Here is a 25,655-nt window from a genome sequence, read left to right as displayed (position 1 = left end):
ATAGGGTGTCGCTTTCAGGGATTTAGAGTTCAGCGTTCATTTTCGATGTCGACTACGAGTTCAAGGTTTTCTTAAGAGGTGTGCCTAGGACACATCTAAATGTGACATAATTATATGACATCTAAGTAGATGTCCACTCTGTATGTGGTTTATTTTTTTAATTTTTTTTTTGTTGCTGCATTATATATTTGTGAAAGCTTGGATGTGACATTCTTAAAAAGCATGTAGATGTAAATTAGACAACTTGTTTTTTAAGACTTCTTCCATTCTTATTAAACTACCCGAAGACAAACAAGTATGTTTTGGTTGGTAGTTTGCACGCTTGCATCACGTTGCAAGTCGAAGCACTATAGTGCGCTGATGGTTTGGCCCCACTAGCTTCATGTACTATGACACTTTTACTATATGTAGCTCGCAGCAGCAAACAAGTATACGACGAACTTGAGATCCCAATAGTATCAACGGTGTCCTTGTGCGCGCCGATCAGCATGCGCCGGCCTTGAACCCCACGGCACCGCCGCCAACATCGTACAGCACCTCGATCGTCCGCTGCTGCACGTTGCCGATGATGCCAAGGGAGCTGTCATCGCTGTTGGCCGCGAAGGCGAGGCAGCTGTCCAGAATGATCCCGTCGGTGGCGAGGTCGACGATGACTTCCCCGGAGAACACCAGTGCGACGCTCGGTATTTTGATGGTGGACTGGCCGCTGAAGTCGAAGCACGTGTCGAAGATGCCCATAGGCTGCGCCGGCGGGTACTGCTTCATGCCGGCCTTGAACGCCGACGATAGCGCAGAGTACGCGGTCGCCGGCAGCCGCGTTATGATTGTGCCGGAGTCCATGATCGACCTGCCGGAGAAGACCGAGGCGGGTATGTTGAGCTGCCTGCCTCCCACCCTGATGGCCTCAAGGAGCACGCCGTAGTACGACGGGACCTGACTGCTCCTCAACATCTGTGTCTTGGAGAAACCTGAGGTTGCTGCGCCGAGGGTGAGGAACCCAGAGGAGTCCGGAGTCGGTGGGAGGCAGTACGAGAAGGCCTTGCCGAAGGTCCCCGCGGTCTGGGTGGCGAGCGACTGAGCGCCGCCGCCGAGCCCCATGAGCCCATCGGTCTGGTCTTCGAGAAGGTTGCCCGACTCAGACTGGCTGCATCCGAACTGGAAGTTGCTGACGGAGCTGGAGCCCAGCGCGAGCTTGTCGGAGCTGTACGTCCCGGTCCCGCTCGAACCGTCGCCGTATTTGACCATGTACTGGCACTGGGAGCCGGAGCAGCCGTTCCCCTCATGGCTCTGGCTGAGCTGCGCGCAGGCGGCGGAGCTGCAGGAGAAGGGTGAGTAGGTGCTCGACGAGCTGGGGTCGAAGAGCGAGTCCGCCTGGGTGTGGCACTGCGAGCACGGCTTGCACTGCACCCAGGACACGTCGCTGCCGGTGTCGATGAGCATGGTCTGGGTCATGGCCGGCGAGCCGATGCCGACGGTGATCAAGTACTCCAGCGTGTCCAGGGAGGTGCCCAGTGTGGTCGGCACGGTAACGTCCGATTGCTCCATGTCACCTGCGCCACCCTTGACGCCGGAGTACTTCCGTCTGATGTAGGCGGCCCGGAGCTGGTCACGCCGGAGCATCTCCTCCAAGGTCGGCGCCTTGGTGGAGGGCACAGGCGAGGGCGAGCACGGGCCGTGCCGGTGGTGCAACGGCACGGTGACGCCGCCGGATGATGGAGTCACTGAAACAGCCGAAACAGAGAAAACACGATGACAAACGTGCTCAAAATATCCTCAAAATAGTGCAATGAAAACCAATCGAATTGCATGCATGTGCGTTCATGGACAATGCTACTGCACCTTTGGGCTGGGAGCAGTTGACGGCGGCAGATTTCAAAGAGCCAGCGTGCAGAACCTTGTAGGCGCGAAGATCGTATCCTTCGTGAGCAACGAGAGTGTGAAGACAGGTGCACAGCAGGAGAATCACAAGCTTCGGAATAGATGCCATGGCTGAGATGCAGTGAGCTGCAGGTTCAGCATGCGAGCCCTGCTTTTATACCGCATGCGTATAAAAAAACAAAAGATAGAAGTAAATATCGCATGATTCGATTGTGATTTGTGAAAACAAGCATTGTATTACTGGGCAAAATGTGTGGTGAACCTACGTGAGAATGCTTGTGAAAACAAGCATTGTATTATTGGATCAGGCACCGTATATCAGGATTATTTGTTGAGCCGACGGAGCGCGACGTGGGTTCATACGGCAACTTACTAACTCCCCTGTGGTACGGGAAAGATTGATCGAAGAGTACAAAACGATGATGGGACGTATTTCAAACCGTATGCGGATTCTTTCCTGCCTGCGAATGCGACCTCCGGCCGGGGTGGTTTTCAACTGGGCAGATAATGCCGCCGGCCGTGCGCGTGCGCGCTTTTGTCCGAGTACGAGAGCCCGACCGGAGGGAGCGACGCTGGTAGCAACACCGGACTCGGACTTCACCTCGCGTGAGAACGCAGAGTACGAGAGCCCGGCCGGCCGGAGCAAGTATCCGACGTAGCCCGGCCACCCGTTTTGCTTCTCGGTCGATCGGCGAGGTATTGCGGCGTGCTAGCGTGGGAAAACGGGGCGTGCGTCACATCGTACCGCAGCGACAACGTACGGCGGGGTTGCTGTCTCCGTGGAATTCGTGCGACTACCCTGGGCTCTCGGTCGAGCTCAGCTGTGTGGCGTGGCGTGGCTTCCGCTGCACCGGGTCGTGCATGCGTGGGGTTCGAAGTAGGATCTAAAAAAACATTATTCAGCATCGCCTAAGACGATGAACAGCCTAAAAACTAAGCTACTTTGACCTAAAAACTATTTACATACATGGATCTGACGACCTCCCTCACCATCGACGATTGAGGTCATCGACGGAGGGGAGCCGCCGGAGAAAAACGGCGGAGGAACTCCTTAGCTACGGGGCACTGGCGAGATCTCCTTTCCTTCGAGAGGAGGAAAGAATGATGTGTCTGTTGTTCGCTTCGGCTGGCCTGTATCGTTGATCATCTTCTCTACTACCTGTATCTGATATGCGCACGCGTCCGTCTTTTAATTTACTAGCTTATGCCCGCGCGGCGGCACGCCGCGCCTATGACAACAGAATTGTGTGTGTGCTACGTTAGCGAGGTAATGATTAAATCTTTATTTTCTTTGAAAACAAATGGTTAAATCTTTATCATTTGGAGCAAAGTACTGTATGTTTTAGTGCTACCCCGTAAGGTGATAGTTGACCGAATGAACCAAAGAAAATAGGGTTTGCATTTATATTTGATGAAGTACAAAGAGGGCGTTACATGGCATAGAGAACAGTTTGTTTTTCATAACACCTAGATCACCAAGGATACATATAAAAAAATCACCAAGGATAGTGGAAACAATTAGTGCGCCATGAAGGGGGTGGGTTGTTGTACAGAAGTCTATTAATCTATTATAGTTTGCTCTTTGCAACAACTGCTTGTATTTCATCATCATGGAGAATACACTATAGAATATGTTAAAATATACTACCTCCGACTCAAAATAAGTGTATCAAGGTCGTAGATTAAAATCGTGGGAGAAACGATTTCACGGCTGGCTCTCCCAACAGCTATAGAGGCCGCCATAGTGGGCAATAGCGGCAAATAGCGAAAAAATTCTGGTGGGAGAGATGATTTCTGAAGGATTTTGCTGATTTTTGAGCCATTTAGAGGGATATGTGGAGAATTTTGCAGTAGCAGCCATAGCGTAGCGGGGAGGCTCCTGGGCAACTATAATGCAGCTATCACGACTATTTCACGGGCGATTTTGGGACGGAGAGAGTAGGAGATCACGCCATGACCGAAGCACAAAAACAAGGTACCGGGACAATATATAATTCTTAGGAGAACCTGGAATTTTAAAATTTGGTGCATACACCTACCCTGCCGGGTTTGTGCCTTTGATGAAGTAGTAGATAGCTTGCGTGAATGCTTGGATATGATTGTCTTCCGGTCTTGGACGTTTGTATCAGTGTATTTGACTGTTGGATCGTTGTTGCTTGGGCGCTGCTGGTACATATGAAGCGGAAAAATGTCAAAAAAGTTGTCGTAAGTATTTTATAGGATTTTGAGTTGTCTGGCGAATTTTTTGCAAGGACCTTTGCTTAGCCACGTGGTTCATGTGCATGGCATTTCTCTTTTCTGTTTTTGGTGATGTAAATCTTTGTATCCATTAGATTAACCTCCTTTCCCAGTTGTTTAGATAAGGCAATCTATCTGTCATGTCCTGTTTTAGTTGGAGTGCGTACTGCATTGTCAGTATTGGTAAATGCAAGAACGTTTCAGAACTTATAGCTAGTACAAGTTCAAATCTGCACCGAGTTTAGAGTGTAACAATTAATGAAATATTCTATACAGTACATTCGTAAATGCCAAAGACTCGAGTAATGAACCAGAAAATTCAAATTCCTTGATTCGGTGAAAATATTTGCAACATTGCCTACTGGTGAGTCCTTGCAATTGCAACTGAGTTCATCTCTATGATGCATCTAAACTTAAATAACTTGACGCCAAAATCGGCAAACGTTGAACACTAAAATTGTTGTACCAATCTCCACCCATCCATCTTCTCTACAGAACATAACACTGAACAATTCCTCTTATTGCTGCCTAAAACGGAATACTGTAATACTCATCAAACAATCTTCATAAGCGAAATCTACATGCATCGACAACTTACAGAATATGATGAGATTGAATTTGTCCCTAAAACTCTCAACTCTCCGTAATTGAACAAAACTAAAAGTTTCATATCACATCATTGAGTATCCTGAAGGATATGAAGAGAAAAAAATCAGCGAAATGTAGTCTACCGATTTGTTAGTTTCATTGACCAGCAAGAACGCATTATCATTTTACAACAAAAGAAAGCATCTACAAGTAGATGCATTGAGGCGATAAATGGAAAAACTGAACGAGAGACTGCTTTGTTATCCTTCCAGAATTCTTTGACGAACCCAAAAGTGGAATAAAGTACTCCAAGGTTCTGACAGTAGATTGCAAAATTGCAGCTAAGTTATTAGGAGGTCCACTTACTTGGCGGCGAAGCTTTCGGTCTTGGCCTTTTCCATGGCGGCGAAGAAGTCATCAATCTCTGCCACCGTTAGCATCCTTCCTCTCATCCTTTGGTCTAAGTGGAACAGCGCTGCGGTCTTCGTTCTTGACGGATACCTCCTGCGTGTTGCGTTTGCGCTTTTGCTTCTCCGGCACCTGGCTCGAGTCCAGGTTGCTCAAATCTACAGGAGAACGGCTTGACGGCGTCGTCTCCCTCATTGATTACCACAATTTAGATCGAAAGAAAAATCCGTTCAAGTTTAGCCTGCATTAGTAGAAAACAATGACCAATTCAGAAGAATTCGGTCGTTTTCAAGGGAGTATTGACTCATCTGCCCAGGCCACCGTATTCACAATCGCATACAGCATGCCTGAAGACCAAGACAACCAGAACCAAATCTCGTAATTAAGCACAACAGAAACAACTCGAGCAACAACACGGATTAACGGATAATTCTAGGTCAGAGTCAGACACGCACCTCCACTTCGTCGCTGCTCCTCTCTCTAGCCACCACGTCCGCCGCTGTGGACACTGTTCTTGCGAACGCGAGACCCTTGCCACGACGGCCTCGTCCGATGTTCGTCCACAGCCTCCTCTGATCCGCTCTCTAGTCAATCAACCAACAGGAGGTCGAGAGCGCAGCCCCAACTCCCGTCTCCTTCCACGGCTTCCAACACCGAACGTGGCCAGTTGTTTGGATACAGTTTCTCTGCACCACCTGGGCTACTTTCTATTCACAATCCGAGTAGGAACACAGAGAAGGAGAGCCCGCCCCGGGAAGAAGAAGAAGGTCGGTCGAGAGAAATGAGAGGATCAAGAGGAGGAGGGACGCTACATGTAGAGACATCGGTAGTACTTGTAGAGCACCGGACGGCCGCCTCGGGTCAGATACTCAGATTCATACATGGCCACCTCGCCTTGTGAAGAGGGGAGGGAGGGAAACGGCGATTGGCCGCGACACCGCACGGGAAAAGCGAATGGATTGGGGCAGACGGGGCCTGAGGCGTAATGGCGTATACAAATCAGGAAGCACACCTCCATCTCCATATTTATAGGACGAAACTGGGACGGACGACCTTCTCCTAGAAAAATCGGATGAAGAGGCGCCGAGATACATCCAGAGCTAATGCTGTCAGCGGCAAGAGAAATTAGGAGCGCATGCAACGCTACATGCAAGCACCTGGTCATGATGTGCCCTCGTCAACATGCACGACCGACCTCAGACTCAAATCCAGTCAACAGTCTGCACCTTAAACAATAATCGCTAAATGCACACAGAAACGCAAAAATCATGTTGAGAAAATTTACGACGGAAACTACAGTCACAAGGGAACTGTACACCCTCCCATCCCAAAATAATACACGTGCCGGCAAGCCAAACATTCAGAAGTTGCTTTCACCCAAGTGGTGAAATGTGAGAGCAAAATCATCCTCAGAAATAGGGGTTTGGGTATTTTATTTATGAAAACGGAGGCAAAAAATTCAGCACGGTTCCGATTCAAACACAGGCCAAAAGTGGTGGATTATATTCCAACACGCCATAATTCCTACTGTGCACGTGCAACATTCCATATAATTCCTTCCTCAAAGTAAAACACAACGGTAACTCATTGGGTCCGAATCGTTAGTGCTACTTGTCTCACTCTATCCTGGCTACACGCTAACTGAAGAGAGTGTGGCCACTAAACCATGAGGTTGTGTGTAGGAAATAAATTGTTTGAGGAGGTAGTATCTGTAAAACTTAAGTGAACTGTGTTATCAGGTTTTCGCCCGTAGAATGTTTTGAGCCGAACATTCGCATTTTCGCCCGTGGAATGTTTTGAGCCGAATATTCGCAGCGGGTTTCCTCACAGTGCACCAACCCGCTTCCCTTCTTTCCCTTCTCCTCCATGCTTGTATGAGGCCGTCGAACTTTGTATTTCCGTTAAGCAATTACTCCCTTCGTTTCTAAATATAAGTCTTTTTCGAAATTTCAATGTAGAGCATACAGAGCAAAATGAGTAAATCTACACTTTAAAATATGTCTACATACATTTGTATGTAGTCTATATTGAAATCTTTCTAAAAGGACTTATATTTAGGAACGGAGTGAGTAATGAAATTAGGTGTATGTTGAGATGGATGTTAGGTGTGGCGGAGATGCGTATGTTGAGATGGATGTGTGGCCACACGAGGAAGGATCGAGTCCGGAATGATGATATACGAGATAGAGTTGGGGTAGCACCAATTGAGGAGAAGCTTGTCCAACATCGTTTGAGATGGTTTGGGCATATTCAGCGCCGGCCTCCAGAAGCTCCAGTGCATAGCGGCGGCTAAAGCGTGCGGAGAATGTCAAGAGAGGGCGGGGTCGACCGATTTTGACATGGGAGGAGTCCGTTAAGAGAGACCTGAAGGATTGGAGTATCGACAAAGAGCTAGCTATGGACAGGGGTGCGTGGAAGCTTGCTATTCATGTGCCAGAGCCATGAGTTGGTTGCGAGATCTTATGGGTTTCACCTCTAGCCTACCCCAACTTGTTTGGGACTAAAGGCTTTGTTGTGGTTGTTGTTGTTGTTGTTGGAGTGAGTAATGAAAAGGGGATGCCCGGTTGAAAAAAAACGGCAGAGCTTTTTGCCACGGCCGAAGGGGCGACGCGGCGGCAGCAGGTGGGTCGAGGCGACAACGGGAAGACCTCGGGGAGGCAGCAGGGACCGCGTATCGCGGCACTACGGCCCGAAGGGGCGACGCGCGAGTCGGTGCAACCACGGGGACGACCTCGGGGCAGCGGCGGGGACCGCGTATCGCGGCACTATGGCCCGAAGGGGCGACGCAACGGCGACGCGCGGGTCGGTGCAACCACGGGGACGACCTCGGGGCAGCGGCGGGGACCGCGTATCGCGGCACTATGGCCCAAAGGGGCGACGCAGCGGTGATGAGCGAGTCGATGCAGCCGCGCGGAGAACCACGGGCCGGCGGCGCTGCGACCCAACGGGGCGACGCAGCGGCAGCTCGTTGCTCGATCGATGGAGGTGCTTGCTGAACTCGGGGGCAATATCTTCACGGGACCTTCGGAGGCGCGAGCAACCGACGGGCCAGGTCGGTCGCGGGGCGTAGATGAGGCGGATCGTGACGGCGAGCATGTGATCAAGCCGATCACGCGCGAGGCGGGGAGGCCGCTCGGTGGAGGTGGGGTGGCAGTTGAGTCCGAGATGAAGCCGGCGATGACGTACGGCGTGGGACGTCATGCGACAGGCACCCGGGCTGCCAAAGCAGCGAGGCCCGAGTGACCAATGTAGCAGCGACGCCCGAGCTGAGACAGTCGACGAGCCTGACGCCGCCGGGGACGAGGCCGGCGAGGTAGACCGCAGGGCCGCCATGCAGACGCGGCGGAGGCGGGTGGCGTGGATCGATGGACGGGCAGAGCTCACTACCCGCGCATGCTGGAGGAAGATGGTATCGTTTGTAATTTTCATGTTCTTTTGGGATGCCTTGTAAAAGTTTACCACTTCTTTTTAGGTACAGTAAAGATTTGGTATTGTAATATATGGCCTTTGGACTTTCTCAATTTTTTTGAAAGGGTTCTTCTAATGCATGCATGAGGTGTACCTCACCGAAAAATGGAAGTCTCACGAATTGGGGTGGCATTTATTTATTATCACGGTTGTTTACTGAATGCTTGGCTGATCCAATTGTTTGGCCCCGCACGTCTTCTTCTGGTGCTAAATGCCTTCCGATGCAAGTCCAGCCTTCGACACCAACTTAAGTCTCATGAGCAAGCTTGCTCCTCGGTCTCGACGAATGCCTCGAGCCCTATTTGGATGTATGTTTACAGTTGCTTTCAGAATGCTTTAGAGGTTCACATTGGACCCTTCCAGCAAGCATACCCTGTCCTAAGCGTGCCATTAGGTGGATCTGGATCATCGCCCTCGCCTGCCTCCCCTGCAATCGCTTGTTGCTTCCTCCGAGTGTTGATGCAGAGGAAGATCATAGATCACTGGCCCGCATTTGTGGCCCACAAGACATCAAAAAAGAGTAAGAAGATGTCGGCGACAAACAAGCAAAATGCTGCGAAGAAGAAGCATCACCATCGCACGGGGTCAGGTGGCTACCTTGTAGCCCGGCCAAAGTGGGCCAAGGCTGAGAATGATCTGGTTGATAAAGGGATCAAACCAGAGACAATTAACTGGCTAGACCATTGCTGGACTTGGTTCTTCGGGGCTAGCGGAACCTTGGACCCTGTATCAGGGAAGTGCATTTGAACGGACGAGCAATTGGAAATACCAGTCAAGAGGCTTCAGCACTATATCGAAGCAGCGCAGCAAGGGACGTTCGTTCCAGACAAAGAGAACGACGAGCTCACAATGGCCCTCAGGAATCCTGAGCACCCTGGACGGACACGAGGGATGCCAGGCTCCATTCCGTGGAAGGCTGGGTTTTCGGACGCAGGTGGTTACAAATGCCACGAGAGGAGGAAGAAAGTGGAGCAGACCCAACTGCAGGCACTGCACGCTAGGGTACAGGCGATAGAGGAACGAGAAGCAAATCGCAGCAAACGAACTGCCGAAGCTTCCCCCGAAGCTACCCCGCCATCTCAGCGGAGAAGCAGCGTGGCTTCCACCGAGCTGCTTCAGCCAGAGCATATCTTGACGGCTCCTGCCAGCTATCCCGTGGATGCTATCACGGAGTCTCAAAATTGCCACCTTATGACACAATGGATTAATATGAAGGTCAAGGCGGCTGTTGGCTCTGTTTTTCCTACCGAACCCGGCGCAACTTTTCACTGCCGGCCGATTCCAGAAGGATATGCTAGGGTGATGGTGGATGAAATGGCAGAGGGATTTGAGGACCTCCAGCTTGACCACCATACCGGTGAAGGGGAGACTCGGCTGGGTTCTGCTCTGAAGACTCCATGCCAATGGCGGAAGGAGCTCATCAACCTTCCGAACTGGACACCTCCGCCTCCGCCTCCGCCTCCTCCTCCGGCGAGTCAGGGCACTCCGCCTCCTCCTCCTCCGGCGAGTGACGATCAGGGCACTCGGCCGGCTCCTTGTCCGGCGCGTGGCGGCACTCCGCCTCCTTCTCCGCCTGCGCCGGCGCGCCCGAGCAACCAGCCTCCTCCTTCTCCGCCTCGTCAGCAAGGGCGGAAGAGACCGGCCGCTGCTCCGGCTGCTCCGGCGCGTGGTAGTCCTTCTCCTCCGCCTCGTAAGCAAGTAAAGAAGACAACCGCTCCATCTGCTCTGCCGGCGTCTAGCAGTACAGCCAGAGGCGGGAGGTAATACAGATTCGGTCCTTCTCTGAAGACTTCAGAGAAGTTACCATACGAGAAGACCCCGGAGGAGAACGCCGACATCGCGCGAGCCGAAGTGAGGAACTTCTTTGAAGGGGTGAAAGCAAAGAAACATCCACCTCCGGAGAAGAAGGTAGATCCGGTGAAAGCGAAGCGCACTTTGGCTGCCCTGAAAAACCCAGCAAAGTCTCCGCAGAAAGGCAACTATGAGCGCATTATTGAAAAGTCATTTGTCGAAGCGGAGCGGTCGAGAGGTACTGTCAGTGATCAAAGGTTAAAAGAACGACGAGCTGGGAAAAAATTCCCCAGCTCGGCGAACAAGCGAACCAACCGTCCCCCCACTCAAGGTGCCTACTAATGATCCGAGGATGGTGCCCGGTTATAGCAATCTTGGAGATTACCTGCCTGACAATGTACATTATGAGTTCTTGGAGGTGGAGGAGCACAGATACGAGTACGGGAAGCCTCTCGTCAAAGATGAAAGATCTCTAACAACGATGATGCGAAGATTCCATGATTGGTACATGAAAACCTGCAGAGAGTCTGGGGGGAGGAATACTTTGCCGCTGAGAGTTAGAGAGGAGCATGACCTCGTTGGAATTGAACTGTTGAATGTTCCATTTGAGGAGTTCTTCCAGTTTTTCAATCAAAAGGCCCTCGATAAAGCAACGGTCACTTGCTACTGTCTGTAAGTAGTACTACTTCTGTCATTAAGTCTCCCTATATAGGTCAACTCTTTCATTGCATGTATTTATAATTATCCTCACTATATTATACAGATTGAAGATCGCCGAATTGAAGAAAAGACAAATCGGTGATATTGGGTTCATTAACACAAATCTCATAGATGCAACTGAGGTTAAATATCGTGCCGAAGATACCGAGGCCAACTTGCTTCGATCGTTGGTAATAAATGAAAACAAAGATATAATACTCTTTCCTTACAACTTCAAGTGAGTGTTACTGTCTTGTGCATATTCGGTTTCCCTTATTAGTCTAGGTTATAGTAATGTAATTATTGAGTTATGCATGTGTGCGCAGCTTCCACTATATTCTCCTAGAGATTAAGCTTGAGCAGGGACTAGTAACCGTCTTAGATTCGAGACGAAAAGATCCCCAGGACTATCCGGACATGACTCAAATGCTCGAGAAGTAAGTTAAATCGATCATTATCCACCATATTAGCAACTTTGTTCATTTCCTGATATATCAAGTAATTGTTTTCTTTGTCCGGCAGGGTTTGGAGAAAATTCACCAAGAAAGCTGCGGGACTGCCGAAGAAGCTGCAATTTAGACACCCAAAAGTAAGTACTATATAGTAACATGTTCCACGCATCTCCTAGTGATTCAAGCACTAGTTTCATCAATACCATTTGGCATGCTTGCTTATCAGTGTGATTGACCTCTATTTCTTGTAAAGTGGTTGTGGCAGGAACAAGGGAATGATTTCTGTGGATACTACATTTGCGAGTCCATCTGCCACACGACCTGTGAACGAGGGTACTCTGACGAACAATATGAAGTGCGTAAGCAATAATATTCATAATTTTATTTTATTACCATCATTTGTGTTGAGTTTCATTTATTCATATATATATGTATTGACCCCCTTCTTCAAATTAGATCTTTCGGATGCGGGATGAACTCCTAGCACCACATCGTATGCGAGCAATTCAAGAGGAATTGGCGGCATTCTTCCTTGACCACGTGATCGCTAAAGACGGAGAATACTATGTGGATCCTGTGTTCGTATATAATTAGAAGATTATATTGTAAGAGATAATTATTGTATATATGTAGCCAGTAGTGTCGGATAGATATACGAGAACTTGTTGTTCGACCAATCTCTCGAAGAAGGAGAGGTGGTCGATATCACTTCTCTCTGTATGCATATATGTTCATGACGATCTTCTGTTTCCTTCGTTTGCTTACTAGCTAGCTAGCGTGTCTAGTCCTCTCTATACGTATGTGTAGTACGTAGCGTCGACCAAGCACGGACATAAGAGAGGACACTTCTCTCTATTAATTAGCTAGCTAACACAATATATGAAATAACTAAATTAACCCCCCAAAACGCCCAACCGCCCCCCCTCCTTAAAAAAACAAAAACCCCAGCCACAGAAATGCTGACGCGTGGATGCCTATTGGTCCCGGTTGGTGTCACCAACCGGGACCAAAGGCCCTCCTGCCTGGGCTCCGCGCACAGGCCACGTGGAGACCCATCTGTTCCGGTTCTAGACTGAACCGGGACTAAAAGGACAGGGCATTAGTAACGATCCTTTAGTCCCGGTTCAGGAAGCAGGACAAAAGGCCATTACGAACCGGGACAATAGGCCCGTTTTCTACTATCAGTAAAATACATGCACACAAGAGCTGCAGTATATTTATGTGGTTGCTAACTGAGCATATGCATGCACATGTCTGAACTGAGAATATACTTACATATGCATGCACATGTCTGAACTGAGAATATACTTAAACTCCTATTCCTGATTAGCTTAGAACATACATGTTTTTTTTGTGTGAATGAATGCTTTGTTTGCATACTTATTTGAATAAAGTACAAATAACAGGAAGAAATTGAACCATACTGTTTGGCAATCAGCAAGAAAGTAATTGTAGTTTATTTTGTTAGAGAAATAGGTACACTTTGGTAGTATATGTTAATACTGTCGGAACAAGTTCTCAGACATATCTCTGGCCTCTGGGTATATACTACTCCCTCTGTAAACTAGTATAAGAGCGTTTAGATCAGTACTTTAGTAATCTAAACGCTCTTATATTAGTTTACGGAGGAAGTATATACTAAGGCCTTATTCCTGGAGAGCAAAAGTTTAGAAAGGTTGTGGTGTTGCTCTGTACAGGAATTGCTTACATGCATGGCTAAATAAAGTGTACAGGAGAGAGCAAAACAGAACAATACTAATTATAGATTAGGAACTTAGGATTAGGCATGCACATGTCCTTTGGTCAGATAATTTGGCTACGCAGGAGCTGTACATGCACACACTCAGGTAGAAGAAATAGAAGCCAGGAAAGAAACCTTTCACGGTAGTTTATGCATCAGGAGCTTTTGTTATTCCAAAGAAACACCCAACTATTTCAACACCACCATCATAGAGAGAGAGAGAGAGAGTGAGTGATCTGTGGAAGAGGGGATAGGTCCAGGGGTTGTGCTCATCTCGTGGGCGAGGAAGTGGATGCAGGGGAAGGCTGCCAGCTCTAAGCCGGAGCTTGAGGTTGGCGTTGCACGCTCTGCTATGACATCGTCCTCCTAGCGAGGGGTTGAAGACGACCCTGCCCCTCGCTGGGTTGGGCTGGGCCGAAAATTAGAGCAGATAGGGCCGAAGTACATAAGATTTTTTCTATTTCTTAGATTATAGAAAAAAAACTAACAAGAAGGATCCACCCATAGGTCAAATACCGTCTTTGACCGTGTCGATGTCAACATCCGGTCAGTAGAAACCAGCCAGGGACTGTTTTTGACCGGTTTGGGATTGTTTAGGCGGTAAGGAAGTAGAAATAAAGATCAGGGGTTGTGAACCACCAAGTTTCTTCAGGGTAGCAAAATCAATCTTTTTTTTCTTTGAGTTTTTACCAAGGCAAGTTTTACCGTTTTTCACCACGACGCTTTTTTAATGACCATGAGAAATAAAACTATACCTTCTGCCATATAAAAATTACAAACATGTTTCTGTTCTTCCAAAATAATTCCCATTATATTTTTTAAGTGAATTCTTTTCTTTAGTTCTAGTAATAAGAACACGGTAATTATTAATTATACTATGGAAATTCCAAAAATGATTTTTTATTAGAATATGGCAAATTTCCAGACATGGCAGGTTTTGCCATGACAAATTTAGTAATTAGACTATGGTAGTTGTTTTGTATATAGCATGGTATTTTACTAATTAGACCATGACATTTTTTCTTGTATTACATATATATACCATGTCAATTTTGTTCATTAGACCATGGCAATTTAATTAACTAGACCATCATAGTTTTTTTTATGTAGCATGTCAATTTATTAATTATTTAGACCAAGGCAAGTTTTAAAGAAATTCTATGACATTTTTTGTTAGTTAGAACATGCAATTTAGTTAACTAGACCGTGTTAATTTTTCTATGTAGCATGGCAATTTAATTATTTAGACCATGGCAAGTTTAATATAACTTCCATGGCAATTTTTGTTAGTTAGAACATGTCAATTTAATTAACTAGACCATGTTAGTTTTATTTGGTAGCATGGTAATTTAATTATTTTAGACCATGCAAGTTTAATATATATATTCCATGGCAATTTTTGTTAGTTAGACCATGGCAATTTAATTAAATAGACCATGTTAGTTTTTTTAGATAGCATGGCAGTTTAATTATTTAGACCATGACACATATAATAGGTATATCATTGCACTTTGGTTAGTTAGACCATGGCAACATAATTAACTAGACCATGGTAGTCTTTTAGGTAGCATGACAACTTAATTATTTTAGACCATGGCAAATTTAATGTCTATAACCATGGTAATTTTGTTAGTTAGAACATGGCAAGTTTTCCTGTCTCAAAACTATTTTTTTTATCATGAACCATGTCAATTTTGTTGGACTTATCATGACAATTTTATTTAACATACCATGGGAAAATACTATCAAATCTGTTGACATGATATTTTTTCCCTAGCCGTGTCAAATTGCATTGCTTTGCACAATGTCTACAATACGGCAACTATCTCGATTTCTTTTCTTTTATCTATGCACGCTTTGTGTGTTTTGAAATCATGATTATGTTGTACTCCTTCTATTCCAAAATAAATGTCTAACTTTGTACTAACTCTAGTACAAAATTGTACTAAGCTTGAGACAGTTATTTTGAGACAGAGAGAATACATTATTATTTAGAAGCATGACAACTTCTGCAGCTAGTAAACAATATATATGTTTTGAATCGTTGGCTATGCGGTAGTTCTATTATAAAATTGATGGTAAGTCTGCATGCTTTTGGTTAATTAAGTCGGGTGAAGAAATATTAGTTTTTCCAAGGCCTGTTTTTTCTAGAGGTAAAACTGGGGTTTTTTTGGCCCATTTTTTTGCTCGAGACCTTACCTTTTCATGTTAATGATGTTAATGACAATTTTGTCCATGTGAAGGGTTGACGCTAAAGGTGTCCTTTTAGCAAACAAATTCGTCGCTTGCTCGACCTTCAAAGCACGAATGAATCGTTCGCGGGGAGGTCCCGTCAAATCTGTCATTCAGTAGTATCGGCGTACAATGAAAAAAGATAAGTCGGATTGGATAAGATAGGGTGTCGCTTTCAGGGATTTAGAGTTCAGCGTTCATTTTCGATGTCGACTACGAGTTCAAGGTTTTCTTAAGAGGTGTGCCTAGGACACATCTAGATGTGACATAATTATATGACATCTAAGTAGATGTCCACTCTGTATGTGGTTTATTTTTTTTATTTTTTTTTGTTGCTGCATTATATATTTGTGAAAGCTTGGATGTGACATTCTTAAAAAGCATGTAGATGTAAATTAGACAACTTGTTTTTTAAGACTTCTTCCATTCTTATTAAACTACCCGAAGACAAACAAGTATGTTTTGGTTGGTAGTTTGCACGCTTGCATCACGTTGCAAGTCGAAGCACTATAGTACGCTGATGGTTTGGCCCCACTAGCTTCATGTACTATGACACTTTTACTATATGTAGCTCGCAGCAGCAAACAAGTATACGACGAACTTGAGATCCCAATAGTATCAACGGTGTCCTTGTGCGCGCCGATCAGCATGCGCCGGCCTTGAACCCCACGGCACCGCCGCCAACATCGTACAGCACCTCGATCGTCCGCTGCTGCACGTTGCCGATGATGCCAAGGGAGCTGTCATCGCTGTTGGCCGCGAAGGCGAGGCAGCTGTCCAGAATGATCCCGTCGGTGGCGAGGTCGACGATGACTTCCCCGGAGAACACCAGTGCGACGCTCGGTATTTTGATGGTGGACTGGCCGCTGAAGTCGAAGCACGTGTCGAAGATGCCCATAGGCTGCGCCGGCGGGTACTGCTTCATGCCGGCCTTGAACGCCGACGATAGCGCAGAGTACGCGGTCGCCGGCAGCCGCGTTATGATTGTGCCGGAGTCCATGATCGACCTGCCGGAGAAGACCGAGGCGGGTATGTTGAGCTGCCTGCCTCCCACCCTGATGGCCTCAAGGAGCACGCCGTAGTACGACGGGACCTGACTGCTCCTCAACATCTGTGTCTTGGAGAAACCTGAGGTTGCTGCGCCGAGGGTGAGGAACCCAGAGGAGTCCGGAGTCGGTGGGAGGCAGTACGAGAAGGCCTTGCCGAAGGTCCCCGCGGTCTGGGTGGCGAGCGACTGAGCGCCGCCGCCGAGCCCCATGAGCCCATCGGTCTGGTCTTCGAGAAGGTTGCCCGACTCAGACTGGCTGCATCCGAACTGGAAGTTGCTGACGGAGCTGGAGCCCAGCGCGAGCTTGTCGGAGCTGTACGTCCCGGTCCCGCTCGAACCGTCGCCGTATTTGACCATGTACTGGCACTGGGAGCCGGAGCAGCCGTTCCCCTCATGGCTCTGGCTGAGCTGCGCGCAGGCGGCGGAGCTGCAGGAGAAGGGTGAGTAGGTGCTCGACGAGCTGGGGTCGAAGAGCGAGTCCGCCTGGGTGTGGCACTGCGAGCACGGCTTGCACTGCACCCAGGACACGTCGCTGCCGGTGTCGATGAGCATGGTCTGGGTCATGGCCGGCGAGCCGATGCCGACGGTGATCAAGTACTCCAGCGTGTCCAGGGAGGTGCCCAGTGTGGTCGGCACGGTAACGTCCGATTGCTCCATGTCACCTGCGCCACCCTTGACGCCGGAGTACTTCCGTCTGATGTAGGCGGCCCGGAGCTGGTCACGCCGGAGCATCTCCTCTGTGTGGCGTGGGCTCTCGGTCGAGCTCAGCTGTGTGGCTACCCTGGGCTCTCGGTCGAGCTCAGCTGTGTGGCGTGGCGTGGCTTCCGCTGCACCGGGTCGTGCATGCGTGGGGTTCGAAGTAGGATCTAAAAAAACATTATTCAGCATCGCCTAAGACGATGAACAGCCTAAAAACTAAGCTACTTTGACCTAAAAACTATTTACATACATGGATCTGACGACCTCCCTCACCATCGACGATTGAGGTCATCGACGGAGGGGAGCCGCCGGAGAAAAACGGCGGAGGAACTCCTTAGCTACGGGGCACTGGCGAGATCTCCTTTCCTTCGAGAGGAGGAAAGAATGGTGTGTCTGTTGTTCGCTTCGGCTGGCCTGTATCGTTGATCATCTTCTCTACTACCTGTATCTGATATGCGCACGCGTCCGTCTTTTAATTTACTAGCTTATGCCCGCGCGGCGGCACGCCGCGCCTATGACAACAGAATTGTGTGTGCGCTACGTTAGCGAGGTAATGATTAAATCTTTATTTTCTTTGAAAACAAATGGTTAAATCTTTATCATTTGGAGCAAAGTACTGTATGTTTTAGTGCTACCCCGTAAGGTGATAGTTGACCGAATGAACCAAAGAAAATAGGGTTTGCATTTATATTTGATGAAGTACAAAGAGGGCGTTACATGGCATAGAGAACAGTTTGTTTTTCATAACACCTAGATCACCAAGGATACATATAAAAAAATCACCAAGGATAGTGGAAACAATTAGTGCGCCATGAAGGGGGTGGGTTGTTGTACAGAAGTCTATTAATCTATTATAGTTTGCTCTTTGCAACAACTGCTTGTATTTCATCATCATGGAGAATACACTATAGAATATGTTAAAATATACTACCTCCGACTCAAAATAAGTGTATCAAGGTCGTAGATTAAAATCGTGGGAGAAACGATTTCACGGCTGGCTCTCCCAACGGCTATAGAGGCCGCCATAGTGGGCAATAGCGGCAAATAGCGAAAAAATTCTGGTGGGAGAGATGATTTCTGAAAGATTTTGCTGATTTTTGAGCCATTTAGAGGGATATGTGGAGAATTTTGCAGTAGCAGCCATAGCGTAGCGGGGAGGCTCCTGGGCAACTATAACGCAGCTATCACGGCTATTTCACGGGCGATTTTGGGACGGAGAGAGTAGGAGATCACACCATGACCGAAGCACAAAAACAAGGTACCGGGACAATATATAATTCTTAGGAGAACCTGGAATTTTAAAATTTGGTGCATACACCTACCCTGCCGGGTTTGTGCCTTTGATGAAGTAGTAGATAGCTTGCACGAACGCTTGGATATGATTGTCTGCCGGTCTTGGACGTTTGTATCAGTGTATTTGACTGTTGGATCGTTGTTGCTTGGGCGCTGCTGGTACATATGAAGCGGAAAAATGTCAAAAAAGTTGTCGTAAGTATTTTATAGGATTTTGAGTTGTCTGGCGAATTTTTTGCAAGGACCTTTGCTTAGCCACGTGGTTCATGTGCATGGCATTTGTCTTTTCTGTTTTTGGTGATGTAAATCTTTGTATCCATTAGATTAACCTCCTTTCCCAGTTGCTTAGATAAGGCAATCTATCTGTCATGTCCTGTTTTAGTTGGAGTGCGTACTGCATTGTCAGTATTGGTAAATGCAAGAACGTTTCAGAACTTATAGCTAGTAAAAGTTCAAATCTGCACCGAGTTTAGAGTGTAACAATTAATGAAATATTCTATACAGTACATTCGTAAATGCCAAAGACTCGAGTAATGAACCAGAAAATTCAAATTCCTTGATTCGGTGAAAATATTTGCAACATTGCCTACTGGTGAGTCCTTGCAATTGCAACTGAGTTCATCTCTATGATGCATCTAAACTTAAATAACTTGACGCCAAAATCGGCAAACGTTGAACACTAAAATTGTTGTACCAATCTCCACCCATCCATCTTCTCTACAGAACATAACACTGAACAATTCCTCTTATTGCTGCCTAAAACGGAATACTGTAATACTCATCAAACAATCTTCATAAGCGAAATCTACATGCATCGACAACTTACAGAATATGATGAGATTGAATTTGTCCCTAAAACTCTCAACTCTCCGTAATTGAACAAAACTAAAAGTTTCATATCACATCATTCAGTATCCTGAAGGATATGAAGAGAAAAAAAATCAGCGAAATGTAGTCTACCGATTTGTTAGTTTCATTGACCAGCAAGAACGCATTATCATTTTACAACAAAAGAAAGCATCTACAAGTAGATGCATTGAGGCGATAAATGGAAAAACTGAACGAGAGACTGCTTTGTTATCCTTCCAGAATTCTTTGACGAACCCAAAAGTGGAATAAAGTACTCCAAGGTTCTGACAGTAGATTGCAAAATTGCAGCTAAGTTATTAGGAGGTCCACTTACTTGGCGGCGAAGCTTTCGGTCTTGGCCTTTTCCATGGCGGCGAAGAAGTCATCAATCTCTGCCACCGTTAGCATCCTTCCTCTCATCCTTTGGTCTAAGTGGAACAGCGCTGCGGTCTTCGTTCTTGACGGATACCTCCTGCGTGTTGCGTTTGTGCTTTTGCTTCTCCGGCACCTGGCTCGAGTCCAGGTTGCTCAAATCTACAGGAGAACGGCTTGACAGCGTCGTCTCCCTCATTGATTACCACAATTTAGATCGAAAGAAAAATCCGTTCAAGTTTAGCCTGCATTAGTAGAAAACAATGACCAATTCAGAAGAATTCGGTCGTTTTCAAGGGAGTATTGACTCATCTGCCCAGGCCACCGTATTCACAATCGCATACAGCATGCCTGAAGACCAAGACAACCAGAACCAAATCTCGTAATTAAGCACAACAGAAACAACTCGAGCAACAACACGGATTAACGGATAATTCTAGGTCAGAGTCAGACACGCACCTCCACTTCGTCGCTGCTCCTCTCTCTAGCCACCACGTCCGCCGCTGTGGACACTGTTCTTGCGAACGCGAGACCCTTGCCACGACGGCCTCGTCCGATGTTCGTCCACAGCCTCCTCTGATCCGCTCTCTAGTCAATCAACCAACAGGAGGTCGAGAGCGCAGCCCCAACTCCCGTCTCCTTCCACGGCTTCCAACACCGAACGTGGCCAGTTGTTTGGATACAGTTTCTCTGCACCACCTGGGCTACTTTCTATTCACAATCCGAGTAGGAACACAGAGAAGGAGAGCCCGCCCCGGGAAGAAGAAGAAGGTCGGTCGAGAGAAATGAGAGGATCAAGAGGAGGAGGGACGCTACATGTAGAGACATCGGTAGTACTTGTAGAGCACCGGACGGCCGCCTCGGGTCAGATACTCAGATTCATACATGGCCACCTCGCCTTGTGAAGAGGGGAGGGAGGGAAACGGCGATTGGCCGCGACACCGCACGGGAAAAGCGAATGGATTGGGGCAGACGGGGCCTGAGGCGTAATGGCGTATACAAATCAGGAAGCACACCTCCATCTCCATATTTATAGGACGAAACTGGGACGGACGACCTTCTCCTAGAAAAATCGGATGAAGAGGCGCCGAGATACATCCAGAGCTAATGCTGTCAGCGGCAAGAGAAATTAGGAGCGCATGCAACGCTACATGCAAGCACCTGGTCATGATGTGCCCTCGTCAACATGCACGACCGACCTCAGACTCAAATCCAGTCAACAGTCTGCACCTTAAACAATAATCGCTAAATGCACACAGAAACGCAAAAATCATGTTGAGAAAATTTACGACGGAAACTACAGTCACAAGGGAACTGTACACCCTCCCATCCCAAAATAATACACGTGCCGGCAAGCCAAACATTCAGAAGTTGCTTTCACCCAAGTGGTGAAATGTGAGAGCAAAATCATCCTCAGAAATAGGGGTTTGGGTATTTTATTTATGAAAACGGAGGCAAAAAATTCAGCACGGTTCCGATTCAAACACAGGCCAAAAGTGGTGGATTATATTCCAACACGCCATAATTCCTACTGTGCACGTGCAACATTCCATATAATTCCTTCCTCAAAGTAAAACACAACGGTAACTCATTGGATCGGAATCGTTAGTGCTACTTGTCTCGCTCTATCCTGGCTACACGCTAACTGAAGAGAGTGTGGCCACTAAACCATGAGGTTGTGTGTAGGAAATAAATTGTTTGAGGAGGTAGTATCTGTAAAACTTAAGTGAACTGTGTTATCAGGTTTTCGCCCGTAGAATGTTTTGAGCCGAACATTCGCATTTTCGCCCGTGGAATGTTTTGAGCCGAATATTCGCAGCGGGTTTCCTCACAGTGCACCAACCCGCTTCCCTTCTTTCCCTTCTCCTCCATGCTTGTATGAGGCCGTCGAACTTTGTATTTCCGTTAAGCAATTACTCCCTTCATTTCTAAATGTAAGTCTTTTTCGAAATTTCAATGTAGAGCATGCAAAGCAAAATGAGTAAATCTACACTTTAAAATATGTCTACATACATTTGTATGTAGTCTATATTGAAATCTTTCTAAAAGGACTTATATTTAGGAACGGAGTGAGTAATGAAATTAGGTGTATGTTGAGATGGATGTTAGGTGTGGCGGAGATGCGTATGTTGAGATGGATGTGTGGCCACACGAGGAAGGATCGAGTCCGGAATGATGATATACGAGATAGAGTTGGGGTAGCACCAATTGAGGAGAAGCTTGTCCAACATCGTTTGAGATGGTTTGGGCATATTCAGCGCAGGCCTCCAGAAGCTCCAGTGCATAGCGGACGGCTAAAGCGTGCGGAGAATGTCAAGAGAGGGCGGGGTCGACCGATTTTGACTTGGGAGGAGTCCGTTAAGAGAGACCTGAAGGATTGGAGTATCGACAAAGAGCTAGCTATGGACAGGGGTGCGTGGAAGCTTGCTATCCATGTGCCAGAGCCATGAGTTGGTTGCGAGATCTTATGGGTTTCACCTCTAGCCTACCCCAACTTGTTTGGGACTAAAGGCTTTGTTGTTATTGTTGTTGTTGTTGGAGTGAGTAATGAAAAGGGAATGCCCGGTTGAAAAAAAACGGCAGAGCTTTTTGCCACGGCCGAAGGGGCGACGCGGCGGCAGCAGGTGGGTCGAGGCGACGACGGGAAGACCTCAGGGAGGCAGCAGGGACCGCGTATCGCGGCACTACGGCCCGAAGGGGCGACGCAACGGCGACGCGCGGGTCGGTGCAACCACGGGGACGACCTCGGGGCAGCGGCGGGGACCGCGTATCGCGGCACTATGGCCCGAAGGGGCGACGCAACGGCGACGCGCGGGTCGGTGCAACCACGGGGACGACCTCGGGGCAGCGGCGGGGACCGCGTATCGCGGCACTATGGCCCAAAGGGGCGACGCAGCGGCGATGAGCGAGTCGATGCAGCCGCGCGGAGAACCACGGGCCGGCGGCGCTGCGACCCAACGGGGCGACGCAGCGGCAGCTCGTTGCTCGATCGATGGAGGTGCTTGCTGAACTCGGGGGCAATATCTTCACGGGACCTTCGGAGGCGAGAGCAACCGACGGGCCAGGTCGGTCGCGGGGCGTAGATGAGGCGGATCGCGACGGCGAGCATGTGATCAAGCCGATCACGCGCGAGGCGGGGAGGCCGCTCGGTGGAGGTGGGGTGGCAGTTGAGTCCGAGATGAAGCCGGCGATGACGGACGGAGTGGGACGTCATGCGACAAGCACCCGGGCTGCCAAAGCAGCGAGGCCCGAGTGACCAATGTAGCAGCGACGCCCGAGCTGAGACAGTCGACGAGCCTGACGCCGCCGGGGACGAGGCCGGCGAGGTAGACCGCAGGGCCGCCATGCAGACGCGGCGGAGGCGGGTGGCGTGGATCGATGGACGGGCAGAGCTCACTACCCGCGCATGCTGGAGGAAGATGGTATCGTTTGTAATTTTCATGTTCTTTTGGGATGCCTTGTAAAAGTTTATGACTTCTTTTTAGGTACAGTAAAGATTTGGTATTGTAATATATGGCCTTTGGACTTTCTCAATTTTTTTGAAAGGGTTCTTCTAATGCATGCATGAGGTGTACCTCACCGAAAAATGGAAGTCTCACGAATTGGGGTGTCATTTATTTATTATCACGGTTGTTTACTGAATGCTTGGCTGATCCAATTGTTTGGCCCCGCACGTCTTCTTCTGGTGCTAAATGCCTTCCGATGCAAGTCCAGCCTTCGACACCAACTTAAGTCTCATGAGCAAGCTTGCTCCTCGGTCTCGACGAATGCCTCGAGCCCTATTTGGATGTATGTTTACAGTTGCTTTCAGAATGCTTTAGAGGTTCACATTGGACCCTTCCAGCAAGCATACCCTGTCCTAAGCGTGCCATTAGGTGGATCTGGATCATCGCCCTCGCCTGCCTCCCCTGCAATCGCTTGTTGCTTCCTCCAAGTGTTGATGCAGAGGACGCCAACTCTGTCGATTAGGGAGAGGTCAATCAAGCTTTAGAAGATAGACCAATCCAAAGAAATTCTATGGAAGACTGAAGCCATATTGAATCTTGTAATAGAGAGGGCAGAGGGGATCTGTAAATCAATAGTGGTGCTGAATAGAGAAAACATTGCAGATATTCAATAGGTTACAGTAGAACTGAATATATCCATAAGTAGATGGAGATGAAGTGATTCACAGAAAAACGTAGTACATCGATCACTTCTATTTCCAAATTTTGGAACTTGTTAAAATGTGCAATTTGACTTGCTGGGAAGAAAATGCCATTGTTCTTCTGTAGACAGAAAGGGCACAATAGAAATATGATGCCATTAAGGAACAAAAGTGTAGCATCATCAATATCTGAAAAAACACAGATGAAATGTTTTGTTCAAAATAGATAGTTCAGTATATCGCAGAGAAATCATGGGAACTGTTGCAACTAAATGTAAGAAGCCTGAGCACTATTTCTGATTGTTTATCCATTCATACAAAAAAAAATCTCAAGTACTGAATGAGGTGTGCCTGTAGCTTTAGCTGTATTAGAAGGCAATAAATCCGTCAAGAAATACCTGCAGGTTTATCAGGCAAGTGCAGTTGAGGGCAGCCCAAGATGGGCTCATGACAGCGGCATAATCCATGTCGTTCAGGCGGTACAACAAGGCGGAATTGATACACCACAAAAAACCAGCAATAAACTGTAAATTATGGACCATATACTGACATTAAGATTTCTATGTTCTTTCAATATTGAAGACGTACATTGGAGAACTCATTACATTTCTATGTTCCTTCAATATTGAAGAAGCACACAGGGGAGATCGTTACAAAACTAAATCAAAACACCATAAAGAGGACCGTCATGGCTTCAATTTCATGAAGTAGAAAGCCATTAAATTAAATATCCAGAATGTATCATACCAACAATCCTAATGACTGCTTGGATCATGATTTATATGAGACCTGCAACCGAATCCAGGTAGTAAACATGAAGTATATGTCCGGTTATATACCTTGTTGCTGATTCTTGGAGAGAAGAAGCACAGCATGATTATTAAAAACATCAGCATCAACTCTAGTACTGAATAATGTGCTCTTCCAAAAAAAGGGTGTACTAACATCTGGACATTTGGTACAGGTCATAGTCTATTTCACAGGCAGCAACATCAACAGCAACAAAAGATTATTATACATTAATAGAGAACAAGGGTCGCAACAAGATCACATCACGATGGCACACCATGTAAGATGACACTGGATTGGTGATAATACGGATGGACACTACATCAAACTATATAGAAAGACTCATATTGGCACAACTAGTTGAACACTCAACCTCTGAGTACGACGAAACCATCTTTATCCTTGGGATATGAGGAGTAATCTTTTGTACTCCATCACTTGTACGCCATCAGGCGTGTACTCTGCCCAAAGCCTCTCGTGTTTCTCTTCCATCATAGCTATGAACGCGTCAAATTCTTCGGCAGAGAGGAGCTCACCGTCATCCTTCTTATTGATGATATCACAGGCCAATTCCTCATGCTCCTGCTTCTGCTTCGAGATCTTGTGCTCCTCAGAGAAGCCGGCGACCGCCTGCATCTTCTCGGCAGCCCCATCTCCCTCGGAACTGCAGCCCTTGCTCGGATGGCCACGACGGGCGGCCCGGGCCTTCCTTTTGGTGGCGGGCTGAACCTTCTCGCAGGAGACCGCGTCCTCCACCTTGGTGCACGGATTTAGCGAAAACCCTCCGGTGGACATCGTTCCTCCCGGATCTGATCGCTGATCGCCGGATGTTGGCTGGAGGAGGATTTGATGGTTTCTTGGTTGGGGAATCGTGGATTTGTGGAGCGGCGGTGCCCAGTAGATCTGCTCCGGTCCGAAGACAGATTCCCTCTTCGTGTCGAATTTTGCTGCATTGGCCTAAGG

General features: G+C 47.6%; 2 protein-coding genes across 2 annotated transcripts; both read right to left on the bottom strand.

Annotated features, from left to right (window-relative positions):
• Positions 1 to 232: 232 nt before the first annotated feature.
• Positions 233 to 2,139, bottom strand: LOC123154737 (aspartyl protease family protein At5g10770-like). The gene is made up of 2 exons (XM_044573384.1): positions 1,840 to 2,139; positions 233 to 1,721 (listed from the first exon to the last, which is right to left on the bottom strand). The coding sequence occupies exons 1-2, from the start codon at positions 1,985 to 1,987 to the stop codon at positions 484 to 486; spliced, it is 1,386 nt and encodes a 461-aa protein (XP_044429319.1). The 5' UTR covers positions 1,988 to 2,139; the 3' UTR covers positions 233 to 483.
• Positions 2,140 to 15,922: 13,783 nt separating this feature from the next.
• LOC123154736 (aspartyl protease family protein At5g10770) lies at positions 15,923 to 17,199 on the bottom strand. Its single transcript, XM_044573383.1, has one exon. The coding sequence runs from the start codon at positions 17,105 to 17,107 to the stop codon at positions 16,139 to 16,141; it is 969 nt and encodes a 322-aa protein (XP_044429318.1). The 5' UTR covers positions 17,108 to 17,199; the 3' UTR covers positions 15,923 to 16,138.
• Positions 17,200 to 25,655: the final 8,456 nt, after the last annotated feature.

Source organism: Triticum aestivum, chromosome 7A, assembly GCF_018294505.1.
Source record: "Triticum aestivum cultivar Chinese Spring chromosome 7A, IWGSC CS RefSeq v2.1, whole genome shotgun sequence".
Classification (NCBI taxonomy): Eukaryota; Viridiplantae; Streptophyta; class Magnoliopsida; order Poales; family Poaceae; genus Triticum; species Triticum aestivum.
This window is presented reverse-complemented; position numbering and strand designations above follow the sequence as displayed.

What these genes read in the sequence shown, in the direction of transcription:
- LOC123154736 (XM_044573383.1), bottom strand. Translation starts at nt 17,107, where the DNA reads ATGACCCAGACCATGCTCATCGACACCGGCAGCGACGTGTCCTGGGTG.
- LOC123154737 (XM_044573384.1), bottom strand. Translation starts at nt 1,987, where the DNA reads ATGGCATCTATTCCGAAGCTTGTGATTCTCCTGCTGTGCACCTGTCTT. An exon ending in CAACTGCTCCCAGCCCAAAG is followed by an intron (nt 1,722 to 1,839) that starts GTGCAGTAGCAT and finishes CGGCTGTTTCAG; the next exon opens with TGACTCCATCATCCGGCGGC.